The sequence below is a fragment of the Xyrauchen texanus genome, chromosome 24, assembly GCF_025860055.1.
Source record: "Xyrauchen texanus isolate HMW12.3.18 chromosome 24, RBS_HiC_50CHRs, whole genome shotgun sequence".
Lineage (NCBI taxonomy): Eukaryota > Metazoa > Chordata > Actinopteri > Cypriniformes > Catostomidae > Xyrauchen > Xyrauchen texanus.
Window position 1 is genome coordinate 13,044,076 of NC_068299.1, and position 20,794 is coordinate 13,064,869.

General features: G+C 42.2%; 1 protein-coding gene and 1 pseudogene across 2 annotated transcripts; one reads left to right on the forward strand and one right to left on the reverse strand.

The window, feature by feature from the left end:
- Window positions 1-17,404, reverse strand: part of LOC127617501 (transcription factor IIIB 90 kDa subunit-like) — a 37,488-nt pseudogene extending 20,084 nt beyond the window's left edge.
- Window positions 12,199-16,139, forward strand: LOC127618278 (BTB/POZ domain-containing protein 6-A). Of its 2 annotated transcripts, XM_052090655.1 has the most exons (5): window positions 12,199-12,339; window positions 13,291-13,505; window positions 13,709-13,799; window positions 13,892-14,010; window positions 14,659-16,139. In XM_052090655.1, the coding sequence occupies exons 2-5, from the start codon at window positions 13,297-13,299 to the stop codon at window positions 15,689-15,691; spliced, it is 1,452 nt and encodes a 483-aa protein (XP_051946615.1). In that variant the 5' UTR covers window positions 12,199-12,339; window positions 13,291-13,296; the 3' UTR covers window positions 15,692-16,139. The 2 variants fall into 2 exon arrangements, with proteins under 2 accessions (XP_051946615.1, XP_051946614.1); XM_052090654.1 differs by lacking the exon at window positions 12,199-12,339 and having other exon boundaries at window positions 12,517-13,505.
- Window positions 17,405-20,794: the final 3,390 nt, after the last annotated feature.

Consider the following 20,794-nt stretch of genomic DNA (forward strand, 5'->3'; position numbering starts at 1 on the left):
GCTGTGTGGTCAGCAAGGGGCCAGAGAGCGCAGTGAGTGACCATCTGGAGACAAACACACACCCACACACACAAACTGCTCTTTCTCATTGCCCCTCTGCATTGTTAAGATCACACTGCACAGCAGCACTAGATCTCTCTTTAAAACACATGCACAAAGAGGAATCCCCTCTGACAACCTCAGTGAATAGAACTGACTTTAGAAAAAATGGAGAAAGCCCAAGAGAAAAGAGAAAAAAAGAGAGACAACAGCAAGAGGAGTGAATGAAGACCTTCGAAACACTCATTTTTAACTCTCCATTTACACCTGGTATTAACATCCAGCTCAGGTGATCCTATCATGAATGTTTCCAACTGGCTTTACCATGAGAATCTGGATCTGGGATCATCGAGGTTGTGATAAAGCATTAAAAAAACAGCACAGTGTTGCTCCTAAATATACTTGAATTTTAATCTCACCACATGCATGAGGTTTTAAGCAGTGAGCCCATTATTTTAGTCAAGTGCCTGCATTATGATAGCAGGATGTGCTGTACATGATCTGTGTCATGTTGATATCAATCAAAAACAAAAAACTTGCACATTCACTGATCCAACAATAATTTTAATCCAAAACCATATGGTTTACTTCAGCATATGGTAATGCTTCAGAACAATACAAGAAACTTTGTGATGTCAATTTAAAGCCAAACATCTCATGGTTCCGGCAGGTGCTAGCTATTTGCTGTTAATGACTCCACCCATGACTATGTTGCATTAATTTGTTTAAGACGTTTGTTTTAACCATGTTTATACAAGTCTCTGTGTTGTCTACATCCACCCTGGGAGATCTAAATGGTTGGAGTCATTAACACCTAATAGCTAGCACCTGCGGGAACCATGAGATGTTTGGCTTTAAATTGACATCACAACATTTCTTGTATTGTTTGGAAGAAGACTCATTACAAGAGCCGAAATGTTAACCACATGGTTTTGGATTAAAATTATTTTAGGAGCAGCGAGTAAGTGTACAAGTTTTTTATTTTTGATAGTACCGTTTTCTTTTTTACTCTTACAAAGTTTGTTTTTGGTGTGTGTGTTCTTAGAAACGTTATGTTGATATCAAGCCACCTTGAGGTTGGGAACCAAGATCCAATTCTTATTCAGAGCCAGTTCCAAATAAATGTAACTAAATTACTTCATGACTTTCATTTCTGTTAACGGTTCTTGAACATGGATTCTTCTGCAGTGGACTGAATACTGTACTTAAGTACTCTTGCAGACAGTGTTACGTGCATTATAACACCGCATCTAAATCAGCAGAATGAAACTCAATATGACAAGTGTAGTCCAAATCCTGAGTGAATGAGTCTTCTGAGCCGGTTCCTTTCAATCTACAGTGCAACCAGTGCAAGCTTAATCCCAAAGAAATGACTCTTATCAGATGATTCTTCTTAGTGAATTAACAACTTCCTAAACTAAAAGTAATTTTTCTGGCATGTCTGATTTGAAATTAACCAAGAAATGTTAGAATTGTTATCTACTTAAGGCTGGTTAGACTTAAATCATAGTAATTACTGAATGGTTGTTGATATGATTGTGTAGTTAAACAAGTACAAACTTGTAAATAGTGGTGTTTTTTTGAAAATGAATAAAATAATTTGAACGGAAAAGGCTTTGTAAACACATTTTGCAAGAACTTGTTACTTTAAAATAGGCAATCACTTTGAAACCTGCTGCAGAGGAACTGCAAGAATTGCAATTAGAATTGTATTTCTCATTTCCAAATATTTCTTCCACAAAATGGTAAAAGAATAAAGGAACCATTAAGGAACTGGAATCATTAAGAGGAAATGAAATAGGAATTCAATTCCAAACGATTCCCATCCTGAAGCATTCCAAATAATTTCCAAGAAATATTGTGCATGTGTTTGCTTTTAATTTGTTTTTTGACTGGAAGGTTAATTTCTTTCTAAGCCATGTGTAATGGGCAAAGTTTAGAACCTTTGTTTTAGCACAATAATTCATTGAGCAGAAGATGCTTTGATGCTGTTCAGGTCGTATTTGCATTTACATTACAAATGCGAATTAGGTCACATGAATTTCTGACTATTGATGTTCATAGCAGGTATAAATGGGGACTCTTTTTCTCTCAGTGATGCAACATATACTCTGCACATAACACGAACACTGCATTTTTAAATAAGAACATCCAGCTCACTCTCTCATACACACACGCGCACACACCCTACAACAACTAGAACACTCTAACAAGCATCTAATTGTCTGAAGTAGAATAATGAGCCCACCTAAAAATAAACAGGGCAAGCAGGCAGAAATGAGCTGAAGCAGACAGCCTGAAAACCAAACCAGGACCCTGCACACACAAATCCATATTTTCAGGTTACTAGGGACCATATACAGTTAAAAAAAAATATTATATGTCAGGTTGAAATAAATGACAGGGTGCCACATCTCTACAAGGCTTCCACTTAGTTTTCATGAACATTGGGCAACCAAGCATTGAAAAGCCCTATTCTCTGAAATGAGTCATGATTTCCCTTCTGAGGCAAGCCCCACTCAAAACCAAACAAATACACACACACACACACACTACACAAGAGAGGGTCTCACAGGCAATCAAACACACTCACAAGAGCCTGAAGTGGGTTGATGAAAGACAGTGCGTTAATGACAAGGTGCTGTGTTCAATTAGTGCTTCAAAGAGCAGAGGGGGGCTTCTACTTCCTCCGCCCCATACAAATCATCCACAATCAGCACAGCCAATCAAAAACATGACAACCTGTGCACGAAATCACGAAATCTGAAACCCTGCCAGCACTCTATCCCCAGGAGCTTACCAGCTGCAGCTCTTCTGCCTGGAATGAACAAAGTCTTATTCTCGCTTTCTTTCTTTAACATTAGTGCAAGAACCAAAAAATAATCTCACTTTCAGATAAAGAAGTCACTCTTGTATTATGTTCTCCAGAGGTTTGTTAAGTATGAATGTGTGTATGAATTGGATTCAAATGGATAGATTTACAGAATATTTAGAAAAGGAGTCACTCCAATTCCCCATTTGTCGCTTACTTCGACGTTGTGTCGCGTGAAGCGACACTAGGGGACTTCTTTGAAGGCCTCTGTTACCTCTGAACTTGAGAAAAGGCCAATACGAAATTGGCAGAAAAAATGTGGGAATCCCTATAAAAGGAGGGAATCATGCGTCTGTCCATTCAGATTTCTTCTTCGGAGCCGAGCGGTTGTGCGATCAGCAAGCTGAGATCACTTACTGTTCCACTAACCTCTGCAGAGCTCATGAATCTATGGTGCATATCAACGGCTTTCTCCTTCTCTGCACAGCAGTGCAGCTTTGCCACTGGGCGCTTCGACAGTGCTGCTAAAAGAGAGTATTTTCCTTAAAGAGTTTATTTTCTCTAAAAGAGCAATACACAGCTGGCATTGAACATCCTTTTCAGGACGCGTCTTTATAAAGATGCCCTTCCGCCCCTGTGTAGTTCCTGGATGCGGCCGATTTCTCTCCGCTCCTGACGGTTACAGAGGCAGCTGATGAGTTCTCCACTGCATTGGAGAGTGTTCCGGCATCTGACGCGGAAGACTCGACTGGACTGCCACCTTCGGGTAGGCACGCCTAGTTTGAGGCTGACACCCGATGGCCGACATGCTTGCCCGGGCTGCCGTCAGCGTGTGGCTGGACTGGAATCCTCGGGTCCAGGCGCCACTCACAGCCACACATGACGAGGTCATGGAGGACACCTTTCACTGCCCGCAACCGACCTCCTCGCTCATCCACTCTCACTCCTCTCGACGGTGGGGCGGCCCACGGGTACTCGGAGGTCCCCCATGTGGACAGAACGGTTGCGATCCACCTGTGTCCCAAGAACGCTGCCACCTGGCGGGATCAACTGGTGCTCCCCTCCAAGGCCTGTAGGATGACGTCATCACTGACCGCCAAAGCCTACACCCTTGTGGTCCAGGAGCGTCATCTATGGCTGAACCTCATCGTGATGCAGAATGTAGACAAATCACGCTTCCTCAACGCCCCCGTCTCCCAGTTCGGTCTATTCGGCGACACCGTTGAAGACTTCGCCCAGCAGTTCTCAGCGGTGAAGAAACAGACGGAGGCCATTTTCAACATCATGCCCCGCCGCCATAACAGAGCGGGTCATGCTCCGTCTGCTCGGCGAGGGTGTCCTCCTGCGGCTTCCAAACGATAGGCAGCTCCGCATCAACCACGACCCAGGGAACGAGATGTTTGCTCCGGAGCTAGTAGACAGACCACTCTGTCCCCCGGTGGAGGGCCAGGAGGAGAATCTTCATTTAAAGGTATTTTCTTTGCCACACCCCCTTCGGGCTGCGGTACCCACATTCTCAAAAATAGAGCAATTTCCTCTTTCCCTGGGTCACCTGGCCTGCAAATGCCATTCTCACGGCAACCCGGTGCCACACTCCAGCAGTCCCGGCACCACGGACCTCTCGCCTCTGAACCCACAACTCCTGTCCCCCAGCTGTCTGGTTCTGACGAATCCAGAGGACGCCTACACGGAACCTCCTCCTCAGTTACTAACCCGCCCCCTGCCAGGTGTGCGGAGCAAGGTAAGTGTTTTGAGTCTTCTCTCAGCACCAAAGACGCCACACTACCTGCTCCGCCCCACTGCAAAGCCTCGCCAGGTACGTCAAAAACAATCGTCCCATTTGTGTCCCTCGCACGGAGCTTAAATGCGTGGCTCTCGCTTCCCAACCCGTCGCACTGGTTGGCCAGGACCATCGGCTAAGCGAATCAGTTCACCAGACCCCTGCCCCCTTTCAGTGACGTCCGCTTTACCTCTGTGCACGGCTAAGACACCAACACCCTGTGTACGGAGATCGTGACCCTTTTACTCAAAGACGCGATAGAGCCTGTCCATCTAGCCGAGATGAAGGAGGGTTTCTACAGCCCTTACTTCATCGTACCCAAGAAAGGCTGAGGCTTACAACCGATCTTGGATTTGCGAGTTTTCAACCGGGCCTTACCCAAACTCCTGTTCAAAATGCTAAGCTGGGCAAAAAGAGAGGCTGGGGGTGAGGCTGTCCCTCTCTACCTTGAATGTTTATGTAGCCGCCATATCGCTAACCATGACACAGTAGACAGAAAGTCCCTAGGGAAGCACAATCTGATTATCAGGTTCCTTAGAGGCCCCTGGCGGCTGAACCCTCCCAGGCCATGCCTGTTCCCCTCATGGGATCTCTCCATAGTCCTTTCAGGCCTTCAGAGACCCCCCCTTCGAGCCGCTAGAATCAGTCGCGCTCAAAGCCCTCTCCTTGAAGATGGCCCTCCTGATCGCGCTCTCTTATATCAAGAGAGTTGGGGACCTGCAAGCGTTCTCTGTCAGCGACACCTGCCTGGACTTTGGTCCGGCAGACACCCATGTCGTCCTAAGACCACGACCAGGCTATGTGCCCAAGGTTCCTATGACTCCCTTCAGGGTCCAGGTAGTGAACCTGCAAGTGCTTCCCCGGGAGGAGGCAGACCCAGCCTTGTCGTTGCTGTGTCCGGTGCATGCTTTGTGTACCTATGTGGACCGCACACAGAGCTTTAGATTTTCTGAGCAGCTCTTTGTCTGCTTTGGTGGACAGTGGAAAGGGAATGCTGTCTCCAAATAGACGCTTTTCCACTGAGTCGTTGATGCCATCGCATTGGCCTATCACACCCAGGCCATGCCCACCCCCTTTCGGGTTCAAGCACACTCAACGAGAAGTGTGGCATCCTCATGGGCCTCCCTAGCAGACATATGCAGAGCAGCGGGCTGGGCAACACCCAATACCTTTACAAAATTTTACAATCTCAGGGTTGATTCGGTCTCGTACCGTGTTCTCTCAGGTCCGAGCACATTGAACTCGGGAATGCAGAACGTCTGACCGGGTGTTCCGCTTGCACATAGCACCTTTCCCCTCCACTGAGGTTATATTGTGGGCTCTTTTACCCAAAGGAGAGTCCACTAGATTTGTGCTCCCTGGATGTTCTTCCTCCCTAGCCCTCTGGTCCGTGAATTCAGTGGAGGAATCCCCCGACCAGACCCACTACAGGTACTAAAATTACTCTGTACTGGAATAGGTGCTCCACAGGATGAGCCCTTGTGGATTAATCCCACTGTGTGTATTTTCCACAGTACAGTCCCCCTACGGGCGGACCCGCTGCCCCCCGGTCACCGTGTTTGTAGCAACTCCTCCCTCGCAGCAGGTAGGATCTACCACCGTGCCTCCCATATGTGGCCACATATTTTGCCACTCTTTACCTCCCCCCAGCCTGGGCAGGTGGTGATCTCCACGGGGTCTTTTCCCCCTGAAAGAATAGGAGTTGGAAAGAATGCCTTCCCCAATGCGTATGATAGCGTTAAGATGGCCCCAGCCTTTTTAACTCTATGTGAGAAACATAGAGAGAGGAAAGGCGCAGCTGGCGCGTCCTGCTCCCATGCTTGGCACGTTGCTTTGTTCCCCCCTTCGGGGGTGCCGGGAACCTAAAAAGTTTATGACGATTTTATGGGGCATTGGGGAAGGGTACGTGCAGTCTGATGCAACCTGTCGCTTTGGCATGCAACTGCCTGCTCACACCTGCATCAGCAGCGCACGTACAAGGTTCAGCGCATGGCGTGATTGTATAGGGACCCCTAGTGTCGCTTCACTCGACACAATGTGAGCGTTGTCCTGAATGGACAGACGCATGATTCCCTCCTTTTATACCCGTATGTCCGGGGGAGGGAATTATGTCTGCCAATTTCTTATTGGACTTTTCTCAAGTTCAGAGGTAACCGAGGCCTTCAAAGAAGTACCCTAGTGTCCCTTCACTTGACACAACATCTCGTTCTCTCCATCAGGGAACGGAGGTTACAACAGTAACCTAGACATTCCACTCCTCTTCCTCTACTCATGTCAAAATAGCACAAATGTGAACAAAGGGTGAATATGGAATAAAAGTAGATTAAATGTGAAATGAGTCACTCCAGTTCCACTTCTTTTCTTTTATTTGTGTGTTGGCCACTAATTAAATAATATAGGATAATTAAATTAAATGAAAGTGGATTAAGTGTGAACACAGTTTGAAAGTGGAGTCACTCTCCTACTAGGCTTGGGATCGATGCCGTTTTCATGCATTGATAATCAGAAAATTTTACAAATGTTTATCAATCTATATCTACATCAAGCTGAGCAATGACGCTTCCTGTGTGTGATACCTGTGCCTTGTCCTACCCGTGACATGGCACTTCTCTTCCATTGTGCGACCTGCTTCAGTATTAAGTACAGTAAATATACCACACTTATGGTCTCCCAGAGCTATTATGGAAGACTAAATTAAAAGGAAGGCCAACTGACAGTGAACTGAAAAGCACAAATTAGGCTTCTAATTTGAATATTGGCTAATGTTAATATATTGATGCCTCAAAACTGTATCAAGGAAGATCAATAATAGTTATTTTATGACATTCTTTTCTCTTACGATTCTCTTTATTCTCTCCAATTCTGGTGATTGACTCAGGCAGGCCCAGACTGACCGCAGTGGGCAGTGTTCCAAGCAATAACGCTAACGAGGGCTGTTGGGATGGACAGTTCTCCATCTCGCTGCTGCTCATTCCCACCTCCTTTCTCATCATCAACGCACACTGATTTGCACAGAGGAGCCACTGCTACCTTTAGCTTTTCAACCTCTCCTTCAACATCACCAGCAAGGACACTTGAGGATGCCATGAAAATAACATCATATGGAAAGGGAGGAGCAAGCGAGTAAATCTACTTATAGAGGAGCTCCAGATCAAAATCTTTCAGATTGAAAATAACAAGAAGACACTGCCATACCCCCTCTTGAATAATAAGCTAAAAATAAATTCCCTCTGGAAAATTCTGCCAATGATCACATTTAGAATTTAACTTTTAATAATTAGTAATAGTCAGAGTAAAAGATCAATATCATCAATACACTCAATACTCAACATAAAGATGGCATCTTCTCAGCTGCCTGAAACAGTTTTATTACCATGGGTGATTGTATAGATTGATATGGCTGCATGAATGAAAATAAGGGATTTATATTTTTAATTATAAAATGAATTGTCTTGGTAATTAAAACAGGAAACTACACTCATTTGCCCTTTGATTTCAAGCTTTGCTGTGATCCAGCTGACATGGGGAGAATAGAATAACACAAACACAACCTTAACCACACCAACACCCACAGGTGCATGCACACGTGTAAAATAATTAAAATATATACAAGCACACATGCATAAAAAACAAATTCCAAAGTGCACACACAAACACTCCCACGCTCGCAGTCTTAATTAGTTTCCTCCTGTAATCACTCCATTAGAGATAGCATGCATGAGGAAGCACTGGTTAGCTGGCACTGTGGGTTTTGCTGAACAGGGAGCTAATTGGACAGAAATGTAAACAAAGAATTACTGCTAGAGGGATGTTACACTTCACTTCCTGAAGATGTTGTTGTGTTGTTCTTCAGGAGAGCAGCAGTTCTCACCAAACAAATTGCAATTCTGAAAACAGGATGATCATTTGACGGTAAATTATTGAATGTATACACTTAGTGTATGTAAATGCTGTACCTTCTATAGGATGCATAAATCCCCCTGTGTTTGGGCCTAAAGCTTTCCAGCTCTACTTCAATATCATCCTGATATCCACAGATTTCACCTGCATAAAACATACACACTCAGGAACACATTCTTAGTTAATATTTGCATTGTGTTGGGTTTGTTAAAAATCCATTATGTAAATTAGAACATAAATTCCTGTGTGAAAATTACTGTATAGGTACCTTCAATATCATCAACCTTCTTTTCAAGCTCATGTTCAATCTATGGGATGTTGAGCAAAGCAGAGATAGTTTTAGACCAAGGTCTCAAGACACATGCACTGGATGGATAGTGCACTGGACGGCACATAGTGTATGTATTATGAGAAGGTTGATTTAAAATTCAAAATTTCTAACAAATGACATGTGATCCGTGACCTGTATTTGTTTTTGCTTCCTGAATCCAGCCGTGTAAGAGGGCTGGTCAAATTCCTGCTCCAGATCCACCCTCCAGAGCTCTTCAATAGTCAGGTTACTGCTGGGTGTATCCTCAAACTCATTCAGTCTGCCAATCAAAAACACTATGATTTAGGACACAAACTGAACAGCAAAATGGGGCATAGATACAAAGTGTCAAAAGAGTCCAACAAAAACACTTTGACAATTCTCGCTGAATGATGGGAAGCCATACTATGATTATGAAAAGGATCATTCTAAAAATGTATTTTCAAGTCTTAACTTCATAATTTTAACACTGCAATGTTCTACGTACATTTTTTCTGAGATTTTTTATTCTGAAGATAAATCTCATATTTTCCTTAGTGTGGCCTCACACACTTTCACCACACTGATCACTTCCTTAATTGTATGATGGAACTTGTGCATATGAGCAGCAACCATTAGAGCTACAGAGAATACAAACACACAACAGTAAGTACATCACACAAACTTTTAACCAATTTGAAAAGGGAGAGAGGAGGAATAGTCAAATATGAAACTTTAATAGGACTTCAGAAAAGTGTGTCCTCTGTACCTGGCCCCTGACTGACTCAGCTCAAGCAGAACAAACAGACTAAATGCACCTGTAATTCTGCAAAGCCCCTGAAGGCTGTTTTACTCTGTTTCATTAAAGAAACATGAAGAGCAAGATCCACTTCTGAAAGTGAATGCCCAATGCCACAAAGTTATCTTGGGCATGGGTACTTGTGGTGCCTGATGGCCATTAAAAAGCAGCTGCTCTCCTCCTCTACTGTTAACCCTGCAGGACATCGAACAAATGTGCGTTCCAGCTACTACACAAGGACTGTTCAACAAGCTTGAGGCCCTCATCACACTCAGCAGTCCTCTTCTCCTCTCTGTTTGTCTTCATTCTGGGACTTTCTCACTTTCATTCAGTCTCTCTGTTGGTCTGACTTTCTTTCTCAAGTCTCTGATCTCTCGCTGTTAAACAAACTCTTAGGCTCATGCTTCCTCTTTTCTCAGCACTGCTCCTAAAAGATTAATGGCAGATTAATTATTCAGGTTTTGCAGTGAAAGGGGGGTGGCAGAGAAACTCAAGCTGAGAGGCAGGAGGAGTCTGTTATTCTAAAAGCTTAATTACTGTATGGAGTGAAACTCTGCCTTAAAGGACTGTGTAAAGTTTACACAAGATGGACACTGTAGCAGGAAAATAAACTGTTATTGATGAAATCTCATCAGAAGAGACCCCAGAAGAGAAATGACAAGGGAGAACTGAAGCAATTGAACTTTACAGTTCAAAAATAATCATTTGGCCTAATGGCCTCACTCAGTGTGAAACAACACTCTTGCAGAAATCATTCTCTTTCATCAGGAGTGATCTGTGATTTGGGAGCTGCTTTAGATGTTTGGCCTAATCTAATTACTCAACATTAAGTGGAGCATATCTGTACAGAGGAAGTTAAATAAGATGTGAGCAAATGTTTGAGATGAGACCACATTTTGAAATGTTACCTATTGCAGGTACAACACTTTTAGCTCTGAAGGGGTTTTCTGGAGTGTGAATTCCAATTGAAGAGATTTGACCGGTTTAATGTTTCACAGTGATGGTGTATGCGTGATTGCTTTTGCATATATAACAAAGCAACCCTTTACTAGCTAACATCGTTAAAGAGGTCGAACCGTTAGGGAGGGTTGCCATGGTTACCTGATCCGCAGAGGCCCAAAGGCCTTCGTCCCATGTGCATTCAGGTCTCTCTTCATCCTCTGTATGAGACGCAGTGCCGTCATTGAGATCTCATGGCTCTTCTCTTTGGTACAGACACGGATCTGTACCAAACAAAAATCCATATAGAGATATCTAGACCTTATCTCTGACTTCTTGAACTCTGTTGCAATCCCAGTTCAATAATGTTCTGCTGATTGGTGTCAAATCTGGCCAAGTCTGTGTCAGTGTTTGTAGATGTCAAGGGGCAAAATTGTGCACACTGGCCTATAAGTTTATATCAGACTGACTGAGAGCTATTACTGATTTGTGTGCATTTCAAACACAATTAAGCTGTCTTTAAACTGCCAAGTTAAGCCTGCTCTGTGCATGCTCAAAATTATGTGTAAAGACGCAATGCAGCATAAAAGCCAGACTAAAATAAAGCAAGCTCTGACCCACTTTAGCCCCTAGTATCAAAGGAAGTTCTGATGCTGCTTTGGTTCTGTGTGAAAAAAATGCAGCACTAGAGCAGCCTTAAAGGGATAGTTCATCCAAAAATGAAAATTCTCTCATTATTTACTCACCCTCATGACAACCCTGATGTTTATGACTTTCTTTCATCTGCCGAACACAACAAAGATTTTTAGAAGATTATCTCAGCTCTGTTGGTCCATTCAATCCACGTGAATGTGACCAGAACTTTGAAGATCCAAAAAGCACATAAATGCAGCATAAAATCAATTAATGTGACTCCAGTGCCAAGGTTTGGGAGAGAACTCTTTTTTATTTCTTAAATGCTTTTTTACAAAAAAAAAAAAAATATCCCAGCCCCAACAAGTAGGTGGTGAAATGCATGAAAAATGCTAATCGACAAAAAAAAAGAATAACAAATAAGAATGTGGAAGTGAAAGTGCAGATTTATGGTTAAAAGGACTTGAATATTGAACTGTTTTCTACCCACACTTATCATTGCTTCTGGAGATATGGATTAAACCACTGAAATCTTATGGATTACGTTTATGCTACCTTTATGTGCTTTTTGGTCCTTCTGGCCACCTTTCACTTGCATTGGATTTTCTTCTACAAAATCTTTTGTTTGTGTTCTGAAGAAGAAAGAAAGTCATACACATTCAGGATGGCATGAGGGTGAGTAAATGATGAGACAATAGTACATTTTAAATGGTAAGAGTGAGTGGCAACAGATTGTCTCCCGATAATATTGGGTAAAGGTTGGTGGCACTATATGAGCAACTCAGATTTAGCTTTAACAAAGAATGAGCAAATCGTCCATCTAATCTATACAGCATATTCACTAAACATATTCACTTAGACTCGTCTGTGCTGTCTGTGAGAAAAAGAGGAGATTGAGAAAGAGCGAGGGAGAGAGAAGCATCATGCTGCGTTAGGGCTTTATTGGGAATCCGGGAAAACAGTCGTGCGCAGCAGCATTCCAGCACCAAGTCCAGCCCTCGCCCCGTTTCAGACTTCAACACGACCGACATGGAACCTGAAGCAGGAGGATTCAAACTTTGACCTCGCTGAGAATCGATCATATCACGTGCGATGAAAACAAACAGCTCGTTCAATACAGCATTTGACGTTATTTCGCTTCGACTGTGGTAAGAGTACGCATTTTGTTTTCTCTTGTGAGGTGTACTAGTAGAACAGTTACATTGTGAAGTAAATGTTACATTAACATAGCGCAAGTTTCTACGTAAACAACATTTGCACAGTCGGAGCATTAACACACGAAACATTTCCAGTCATCATTATTATTATCAGTACTGATATCTAGTCATATATTTGGCTGAAATATATTTGGCTGAAATACAATATAAATTATGCGTTTAATTTGTGTTTAGCTGCGATCATCTATATTGTACACTTATAAATAGGCGTGTCTAGTAAATATGAATAATGATATATTCTCATCCCCGCACGGTCCGCAAGAAGCAAAAAGAAGATGCGCAACACAACCCTCTGACGTCAGAGACAGAGAGAGAGAGGGAGGGAGAGAAAGACAGACTTAGTCAAACTTCACCATCATTTCGCGTGACCAAGGCAGAGAGAAAGACTTGGCTATTAAAGGCTAAAGCAGGAAACACACGCAGACGCTCATTTGTTGTGTGATTTTGGAGGGGTTTGAACTGATGTGGGTTATCTTTTCGTCGTATGATGGGAGATTAAGTAAAAGAGAAACGGATCTCCACGACATGGTTGCTGAAATCCTAAAGGTTTATGTCTCTTTCAAACGCGTTTAAGGACCGTGGAGGCTTTTTTTTTTTATCTTGTTTCCAAGGAAGACACGCAATAGTTGGGAATATCACGGACTACGGTTATTGTTGTCGATAAAGCCTGTTGATAGTAATTATTTTTTATATACTTCAGCAAACTTTTTGTTTGTTCTGATGCCCGCTGCGCCGGAATGCAGACTGTCCCGTCATGGTCGCATCATGAAATGTGTGACATTTTTACTCTTGCTCCCCGAAACGTTAAAGAAGTTGAAAAGGGCAAGCAAGCACCCCGGCAGGCTGTCTTTATGCAATAACATCTTGACTCTTTCCCTGAAGAAAAGGATGGCAGCAGAACTGTACCCCGTGAACGATCCCGCTATTGTTCCGAAGAACGGGACCGTGATGCTGAGCACACCTGAAAAGAAGAGCGTGGACCCGGTTACGCAGACCACCACGTCTATCGCCACGACACCGACGACCGAGCAAAACATCAACAACAACAATGTGGAGATTCCCAGCTGGCAGTCCGCGCATCCGACGTTACGCGAAAGGCAAGTAATTTTTTTAAAAACCATAAGTGATACAAAATACCTCAATATTCACTAAATTGCTTTTTTTTTTTTTTTTCACATTTCTTTACATTAAGTTATATTCTATCTAATAATTAAATGGAACATTTCTTTATAGTTTTCCATCAATAATATTGAAGCTAAATCTACTGTTTAATATCATGTTAATTCTTTATTTTATTTAGAAATGCACTAATGTTCAATAATGAACAAATGGCAGACGTTCATTTCATTATTGGTCCCCCCGGTGAATCAGAGAGGGTCCCGGTCCACAAGGTGAGACCACATACTATACCTCTCCCTTTCCTGGTCCCTTAGAACTTTGCAACTAGATAAAACACTGACAAATTCCTTTCCGTCTTTCTCAGTATGTGCTAGCAGTGGGGAGCTCTGTTTTCTGTGCCATGTTTTACGGGGATCTCGCAGAAGGGGACTCTGATATCTATATTCCAGATGTGGAACCGGCAGCGTTTCTCATCCTTCTCAAGTAAGACCCGCTCACTAATCACATTCGGGCATTAATAACAGGGCATCTCATCTTTCATTTCAGGCAGCACAGATGGGTTCATAGAGGCCCCGACACTGATGTCTTGGTTTAAGAAATGCCCTCTTATTTCAGAGCTTGTACAGTTTTTTTTTGGATTGTGAATGTGAATGATGTACTTTTTCTCCTGGGAAAGTTGGAAGTCACTATTTAAAGCAGTAACAAGGCAATAAAAAGGGCATGATTGCCTCTCTATATGTTAAACAGATCAGCTTTGGGGAAATATAAACTATGGGCCAGCATGCACTAAAAGGGATAGTTCACATTTTGGATTTACATTTAGTTATTATTCACTCATCCTCATGCTGTTCCAAACCTGAATGACTTGTTTCTTCGGGGGAAGCAAAAAAATGTATAAATGCTAAGCAAAATGATAGCCTCAGTCACTATTCACTTTCATTCAATGGAAAATAGATTCAAAAAAAGTGATTGGTGACTGAGACTAACATTCTGCCTAACAACTCCTTTTGTGGAGAGAAAGTAAGTCATACCAGTTTGGAAAATAATTTAAATTTTTGGGGAACTGACTGGGTGAATTTAGCCATAAACGCTCCCTTCTAATTGCTTCTTTCTCTTCCTCTTTTTCTTCAGATACATGTACAGTGATGAGATAGAGCTGTCGGCAGACACAGTGCTGGCTACACTCTACGCTGCCAAGAAATACCTGGTGTCTGCTCTGGCTCGAGCTTGTGTGGATTTCCTTGAGACAAGCCTGGAGGCGCGAAATGCATGCATGCTGCTTTCTCAGAGTCGGTTGTTTGAGGAGCCGGAGCTCACTCAGAGATGCTGGGAAGTGATCGACGCCCAGGCAGAACTTGCACTACGTTCCGAGAGTTTCTCTGAGATTGACCTGCCCACACTAGAGAGCATACTACACCGAGAGACGCTGAACGTGAAAGAGGCTGTGGTGTTCCAGGCAGTGCTGTGCTGGGCCGAGGCAGAGTGTCGGAGGCAAGGTCTGAGCCCCACTGCGCACAATCAACGCTCTGTGCTAGGAAAGACACTGCACCTTGTGCGCCTACCTTCTATGACACTGCAGGAATTTGCAGATGGAGCTGCGCAGTCAAACATTTTAACCCTCGATGAAACACATAAACTCTTCCTCTGGTACACTGCTGCTAGAAAACCTTCGCTGGTATTCCCGGTTACGGCCAGAAAGGGGCTGACACCACAATGCTGTCACCGGTTCCAATCCTCCGCCTACCGGAGCAACCAGTGGCGTTACCGTGGACGGTGTGACAGCATCCAGTTTGCTGTGGACAAATGCGTGTTTATAGCCGGGCTTGGTCTGTATGGCTCCAGTGGCGGGAAAGCGGAATATAGCGCTAGAATTGAACTTAAGAGACAAGGAGTGCTTCTGGCACAACACCTGACCAAGTTCGTATCAGACGGTTCTAGCTCAACGTTCCCTGTATGGTTCGAGCACCCGGTACAGGTGGAACAGGATGCATTCTACACAGTTAGTGCTGTTCTAGATGGAAGTGAACTAAGTTATTTTGGACAAGAAGGGATGACAGAAGTCCAGTGTGGGAAAGTCACTTTTCAGTTTCAGTGCTCCTCTGACAGTACTAACGGGACAGGGGTGCAGGGGGGACAAATTCCAGAGCTGATATTTTATGCATGAGTATTTGGACTGATCCAGGAGAGAAGAGACAGCAGGGGGATTATGTGATGGAATAAATGCCTTTTCTAACAATGTAGCTGCAAGACACTGCAGAATTGAGCCCAATGAGTAGGAGGGAGAATTTCCTTTGATCAGACTCTTTTATGACTCACATAGAAAGGAATTCTCCAATCATATTTATTTCTTTAAACATATTGTTTTAAGGAATACACTTTAATTTAAGATGATTGTATTTCTAATTATTCATAATCTGCCTGTGTACAGTGGGAAATGAGCAGTTTGCACTTGAAACTAGGCAGCTCTTACTCTGTTATTTAATTATTATTTGTTGACAGCTTGATGCCATGTTTTGAAGAATACTGAGGTTTTAAGAGCCTGAAAATCATAAAATGTAGCTTCTATACATCAAATAGTATTACGTGTTCTTTTGTCTCATATACAGTTATAATAAGACTTGTTTATACCGTTTCAACTGGGTAAATGGTGACCTTTTGAGATGTACATTTTGGCCTTAATAATCTTAAAAAATTAGATGTGTGGCTTGCTTTAACAGTATATTGTTGTTAAGCAGAACAACTGAACACCTAAAGGTGCACAAATCTATCTAGTGTTTCAGGTAAAGAAAAAAATAATAATAAGCATAATAAAAAAAAGCATGTATACACTTAAAACTGAGCTTAATTTGCAGTTGCACAGCACCCTCTGGATATTAAGAGCAGCACTACAATGATCCTTTCACACACTAATTTGGAAGAGCAGTGAAACTGCAATGTTACCCGTTTGTGTATTTGTTACTTACCGATAGCTGGTGCACTGATGCACAGCTTTCTGGCCAAAACAAGAAAGGTACTTCCCAAAACATACACATTCACTTAGACAGGGTAGAGAGAGAAATAATGAGAGAGATAGACACAAATGTATAGAAGAAAGAGAAAAGACAGAGACAGACTATATATTAGAGAAAGAGAGAGAGAGAATGGAAGAATAAGAGAGTATAAGTTAAAGTATGAAAAAAAAAAGACAGAAAGTTGCTTGATAACACTATATCCTGAGGGTTGCGGAGTTCAAAACTCTTTCTCACAAACTCTCTATCTGCCTCTCTCACTTAGAGGACGAGCTACAATAGCAAATTATTTAATTAAAGAAGCTTTAAAGATCATATAATTCATTGATTCATCTTTTTGGACCACCTTAAGTACTAAAAATTATTTAGATGAAGAACGTGCTCACAGACACACGTAGGCCCTGTTCCTTCCATCTGGGACCCACGGCATTAAAGAGGAGTCTTTCTTAGTTGATGTCAGAGGTCATGACCTTTAAAAAGTGGGACGGCCCTCACACACTCCTGACCTGAGAGGGGAGGTGATAACTTTAGCCTCAGAAGAGCTCCTCTATTTGGGGAGAGCAAAGGAATTTATGGGTCCTTTCTCTGGTAAAATCCCCTAATGACTCAAAGACCGCAGAGCACAGGGTCTGTGTGTTGTGTGTGGGACTGAGAGGGGGGTTTAATAGAACAGCTGGGAGGGTAAAAATATAAAACGGCCGAACCAGCTGGAAGAAAATGGCTTTCACACACTCATGCACACTTAAACATGCTACATACTTAAACACTGTTGCATGCAGACACACATACATAGGTGCATACGCTTTGGGGCATAGCAAGTGTAAAAAGGCTGGACTAACCTGCAGGAGGTCGCTCAGGTCAAGCAGCATGTCTGAGAAAGGGTGTTGTTGAGGCAGTTTTACTGGATTATTTATTTACAGATTTGCTATGTAATTCTTTGTGATGTATAATTGTAAGTATTGAGGAAAGATATAAGATATAAAATACTCTGTGGTAGGAGACAGACAGGGAAAAGGAAGAAGGTACAGGCTGTTTGTTTTTAAACAACCTTTAAATGAATGAGAGTTTGGTCAGATTTGGTCTTTTTGCTTGGCATTTTCCCTGTGAGTAGAGCTCCATTGAACCACCACCTCCTGAACTCTGGAATTACCCGTCTCCTGGCAACTGAGTACTCCGTGTCCATGGAGACCAGCACACCTGTCCAATAAGGTCTAAGAGTATTAAAACATCCCATAAAAACATCATTGTGGGATTTACAGTTACAACAATTAGAGATAATCCTAAATTGTGGGATTATGGATGACTCTATTAAATTAGAGATAATTTTTTTCTTAGGATGCATTGGGATTAGACTTTTCCTTTGAGGAATTTCACATATTGCAAAATTAGCTAAATGCCATTCATATTGTCTTTAATCAGTTTACTGATAACAAATAGTAGGTTTAGCATCTGTGTGGTATATGGGCATTCAAGTGGGAAGAAATCTTAATCTTTTAGGTGTCAATGAATATACAATTTTAGGTTACAAATTGTGTTAAAGGGATACTTCACCCATCATCAATTACTCACCCTCATGTTATTCCAAACACCTATGATTTTCGTTATAGAACACAAATGTAAATGTAAGACACAATGTTGGCTTCAGTCACCATTCACTTTCCTTGTCTGGGACAAAGATGCAAAGAAAGTGAATGGTGACTGAGGCTGTCAGTCCCTAAAATTCTGCCTAACATCTACCTTTGTGTTCCACAGAAGAATGTCATAAAGGTTTGAAGCAACATGAGGGTGAGTAAATGACAGAATTTTCATTTTTGTGTGAACTATCCCTTTAAGTATAGCAAAGCCACATGCATGGAACTAAAGATGAGATATCTGGGACCTGCTACAATCCAGGCTTAGCCAGATTTGTCTTTCTGAACTAACCTGAGAGCAAGGATCCCTTTCAACGAGGTTGACATTTGGAAAGTTGCGCTGTGTTGGCAAAATGTACCCTATCCAGTGGGGACTGAGACCAAACAAACAATGTTCACCATTAAACATGTTTCCCCATCTCTCTCACCCACACCCCTTACCCTCCTGGGCAGAAAGTGAAAGCTCTCTCATGAGTTCTTATGTAACCTCACCAGACGTGTGTCTGAACACATTATGTAATCTCTGAGAGATGGAAAGATACACAGTGTCTCATCTGTAATTTTACACTTAAATATGACATTAGAAATGCAAATAAAATCAAACAACAGAAAATCACCCTGTATTTACATGTATATTTACATTACAGAATTAACAAGAGCAACTAAAATTCCATCCATCCATCAAATGCTATTGCATATTGTGAAGCTGGACTGCATTTACCTTTACATCCATGCATTAGGCAAATGCTTTTTCCAAAGACACTTACAGTCCATTCAAGGTGTGCCATTCAAGTATAACCTATTTTATTTGGGAATCACCACAACAGAAGAAACCTAAAGATGGCACACATTCATATCCACTCACAATTAGTCTACTAAAAATTAGTGAACAAGTCCTTTTTCTTTTATAGTTCAATATTTCTGCTTTTTAGACACTTTATTTATGGGCACAGTTAAGAGAAGACAAAAAAACATGTGGAGAAGAGGGGAGAAAGATATGAAAGCTGGATTCAAACTTGAGCCATGATTTAATGTGTTGAAGCATGTACACTAACAGCTAAGCCATGTATCTGGAATTTATGGGATTATTACAAAAATACATCCCAAATCCAACTCAAATCAGTGTGTTCCAGTAGACCACAAACATGGTCAACCCAGGCCTAATGCATTCTCGTGAGAGACACACCCTGCCTCATTTCCTGCCTCTCTTTGAACACACATAAACACCCTGAAAAAGCTAACTCTCACACAAGCAAGACACTCTCCATCTCACACACAAGATGAGGTTTTGCTGAAGAGTTGGCTAAACAGGATGTTGATGATTTTATACCCGTACGTGCACACTAAAGATAGAAACCTGGAGTGAGTCAGTGTGAGACAGCATGATGATTATTAAAAAAAAAAATCACGTTAAACCACACAGGAGAAGTAAAGCTGTATGACTAAACATCAGACACGGCGTGTGGTGCGGAATGCAGACAGATGTATGTGACAAGACCATCTCAAGACGACTGACTCAAACCTTAAACTACTCTGTTTTATACCCCATTCTACCTCTCACACGTCTGTCTCCTTTTCATGGACTGGCAGCTGACTCTGTCTAAAATATCACTCCTCCCTGTTCTTTCCTCTTATATTCTTAAATAGACTTTCACAGACTGTGATGACACATTTATTTGGTTAAATCTAGCACACTTATTTCATGGTTAGTAAACGTAAACAAATTTTGCTTTCACTCAAAAGGATACAAAAGGATCCGTCCGGAGACGAGGTACAGACAGGCAGTGATGATATGGGAGGATTTGCATCCTCTGGTCAGATGCTTGCAAAGTGCCATCTTGTAAAAGTTAAAAGCAGTGTCCAAGCAGGATTATCTGCCGCTTAGCTGAACAAAACACAATCAAAACATAGTTAACTGTTATAATATATGTAAATGGTATAGTTCACCCAAAAATTTGAGTTCTTTCATCATTTACTCAAACTCATGCCATCCCAGACCTTTATAACTTTCCTTCTTCTGCAGAACACAAAAATTGTATTGTCCAAACAATGCTACAATACAATATTTGGTAATCCAATCCCTTATCTCCTGTTCTGGTTGCTGCCGGCATGCAGCACAAGTCTGTATTTGTAGCTTGCTAGCCTGCTCAGCGTTGCTTATTCTAGCTTATTCACATTCATTGTTTTATCCTTTGCCATTTTACCGCATTCGCCCATTATTAAAAAAAATGTGTTTTTCTTTTATTCCGGTTAATTCTAAATCTTGCATTCGTTTTCCCCACTGTGTTTTACAATTGATTATTGCATCAATCTCAAACATCTGCTGATTAGGAACCACATCAAACAACATTGATCTCAAACCCTCGCCGCTCAAGAACAACAATAACAGCAACAAACAATCGAGCAACCCACACACTTTGGTTCCGGCTCTAGAGCCCACGCAGCAGGGCATTTGGGTGACGTCTCAGCGGAATACTCGCTCGGCAAAGCGGCACCACTCTCCCGTTCCTGTTAGGGTTTTCAATTGATTCTCCCCACTCAGTAATGCACCCACAGAGAATCATGTTGAAAGAGCCTAAAACACATTTTTATCCTGTAGAATTTGAAAAGATCATTGATACATACACA